The sequence below is a fragment of the Bactrocera latifrons genome, unplaced genomic scaffold, assembly GCF_001853355.1.
Source record: "Bactrocera latifrons isolate USDA-ARS-PBARC rearing strain unplaced genomic scaffold, ASM185335v1 scaffold_2265, whole genome shotgun sequence".
In the NCBI taxonomy this organism is placed as follows: domain Eukaryota; kingdom Metazoa; phylum Arthropoda; class Insecta; order Diptera; family Tephritidae; genus Bactrocera; species Bactrocera latifrons.
Window position 1 is genome coordinate 1 of NW_017535814.1, and position 3,001 is coordinate 3,001.

Consider the following 3,001-nt stretch of genomic DNA (forward strand, 5'->3'; position numbering starts at 1 on the left):
GACTCAGATATTCCTGTAAGGTAGTATTAACCACACTCAGTTGTGGAAATGGTGCCAGCGTTAGTAGTTGAGCACGCACATCTACCACCAGTAAAATGTGCAAGCCATGCTGCCAATAAAGTGTGAAGAGCGTCAACCAAATATCTGTCGCAGAAGTGAATTCCCGCGGCCAGTGGAAAAGCACATCGGTGTGGTGCAAACGCTTAAGTGTGCTGAAGACTACAATGTGCCAGCTTTGATCCAACGTGGGGGTGTTCGCCAAGAAAATCACACTCAATATTTTCGTATCGAATGTGTGCCTTATTTCGTAAGTTATATTTCTGGTAATGATGAGCTTCGGAGAAGTCAAATTCTTCATAATCGCAGCAAAATGCGGTGCTTCATTGAAGGCGTAGATAACGTTGGTTGTGGCAGCCACGCCATGACTCAGACCATTCACTAAATTTACAACGCTGCTGTGTTCACAATGACAGTGCAGAGTTAGCAAGGCGTTGAAGAGTATCAACCGAAACATTCTTATTTCACGAAAATGTATTTAACGTTGTCCGAAGAGCACGGAATCTGCACTAAAAGTTTGAAGGCGCAACGTTTGCTTTTATATTTTGCGCTTAAGGGTTTTTATTTGCAAACTAACTTTATTGTAATGCAATACTCGAAACTAATATTGAGCAACCTGTCTAATTAGTACTTGCTTGCCATTAATAATAGGTCTGCTGGACCCAAAGGAGTCGTCTATGGTGTATTAAATGTGACTTACATGAGCCTACACTAAACTCATTGGTAATTAAAAAATAATCGCTTTAGAATTTATATTTAGAAATTAATGAAAGCTTTCTGTATTAGATTAGTAATAGATAAGGTATTTATAAATAAAAATAATAAAAGACCTTAATTTTTTCTCACTTACTCTCTCTTTTACTCTCTCACACTATTCTCACGTTGATATATTTGGTAGTACAAAAAGTCTTTTCGTATTTCTAATTTCAATTTAATTTTTTTATATTTATAGTGAACTTTAATGAAACAAATAAGTATCATTTTGATCGACCACCTTTTGCCATCTTTCCGCTAGAGACATTATTCGGTCAGTGTAAAACTTTTCTGGTTTCTCGACGAAAACCTGCGACAAGTAATTTTCACAAGCTTATCTTGAAGCCAACTTTACTCCATTGAGGGAGTTCAGCATTGACCGGAACAAATGGTTGCAAGATCAGTCCTATATGGTGAATGCATCAAAACTTCCCAGCCAAGCTCTCCCAGTTTTTGCCGAGTCATAAAAGATGTGTGTGGTTTAGCGTTGTCCTGATGGAAGACGAAGCCCTTTCTGTTACTACAATCTCATCAGTTGTTAACAGCAAAATGTAAAATCAATCGTTCAACCAAGCTGGAGCAGCTCTTGGTGGATGATTTCTTTCCAATCCCACTAAACACTTAACGAGTGTTTGTTTCAAGATAAAAAGAAAATTTCAGCAGAAGGTTGGTTTGGCCACCATTCACTAGTCTCTGATTCCAGCCAATGAAGAGTTGAGCTGTTTAGTCGAAGAGGCAGAAACCCACATCGTCGTCTTCCTCAGGTTTACGTTTTTCAAAAAACGCTTGACGGGCGGAAGTGATTCTTGGAACAAGCAAACGAAAAACAGAATCCCAACCTATGGTATACATATATGATTTGCTTTGGTAGTCTTTTTTTACATGAAATATTTTCTATTTCGACAATATAACTGTTATTGTATACATATTGAGATATGTTCTTCTGTTTTTGTGTTACTTATTCCCGAAACTTTTTTATTTTGTAACACATTAACTCCAGCATTAGCGCTATAAAGCCCAAACTGTATCCGCAACTTAAAAGTAACGCCGGCATTGAAAAGTATTCTAGACCCAAAGGTTTGACACTTGAGTGCTCTTCTTTTGCATAACTAAAATAACCTAATTGGATAGTTTTCAAATTCTGATCTTCATTAAGTCGCTTGTACAAGCCAACGGCGAACAATTCCAAAGAATGTTTGTTGAAAAGCTCCTCTAGTGGCCAACCCTCTTTGATCGAATGTCCAGCGAGTGCGCGAAGTATCGGTTTGTCTAATTTTCGCATGATTGGGCGTCGCAAATATTTTTGCTGGTAGTCATATAGTAGCTGCGTTATCTCTGGATTCATATAAGCGTAGCGTGTGTCGAAATTATTGCGATGCATTAAAACTTGCTCTTGGCTGACAATATCCATGTGTTCCTCCAAAATCGCTGGCAAGCCAAAGTTTTTTAAACTAGCATATTGGTACTCATATGTCATAACGATTATGTTGTTGCGCCGAACGTCTTGCAGCGTCTTTATTTCTGGCTCATATACACCATTGCCGAGTATGCTCGCCAGATAGGCAAGATACAAGTTGCTGAGCATAAAACCGCTAATAACGAGCGTTAGCAACATAAGCGATCGCAGGTGCGTATGCATTGGCCGCAGATCAAACGCTAAATATAGAAAGCTAGCCCACACATCCAAACCCAACCGACCGATTTGCCACTCACCGCGCTGCAGTCGCGTCAAGAGCGCTGTCGCAAACGTTACCAAACAAATGCTGACACCGATAGCCTGCCAGGCAGCCGCTTGAAAGGGCACTTGAAAGTAGTAGAGCTTGGAAAGTGGTCGCGCATAGCGTACTGCCAAATCGTACGTGTATAATTGTAGTGGCGTACTCGAAATGTTTTCTCTGCTCTGAATTGTCCAATCGGTGCATAAGTCCACCGATCCTTCCTGTAGCCGATGCTTGCAAACACGAGCTATATTAAAATTACCAGGTCTTGCGATCCAGGATTCGATGGTAGCATTGTGACGTTGCGCGAACGCCGCAAATATCTGTGGCGCAGCGCCATCGAACTGCCACGCTTCTGTTTCCGACTGTCGATGGATGAGCGTACGTGGTGGATCGTGCGCGTAAGAGATGCGTAAACGGTGACCTTTCAAATCACGCCAAGTAGTGTGGCGTTGACTCAGATATTCCTGTAA

The 3,001-nt window shown here is 40.9% G+C and overlaps 1 protein-coding gene across 1 annotated transcript; it reads right to left on the bottom strand.

Annotated features, from left to right (window-relative positions):
• Positions 1-1,692: 1,692 nt before the first annotated feature.
• LOC108968708 lies at positions 1,693-2,823 on the bottom strand. Its single transcript, XM_018932891.1, has 2 exons — positions 2,791-2,823; positions 1,693-2,749 (listed from the first exon to the last, which is right to left on the bottom strand). Exons 1-2 carry the CDS (start codon positions 2,821-2,823, stop codon positions 1,769-1,771), a joined length of 1,014 nt encoding a protein of 337 aa, XP_018788436.1. The 3' UTR covers positions 1,693-1,768.
• Between the last annotated feature and the right edge of the window lie 178 nt (positions 2,824-3,001).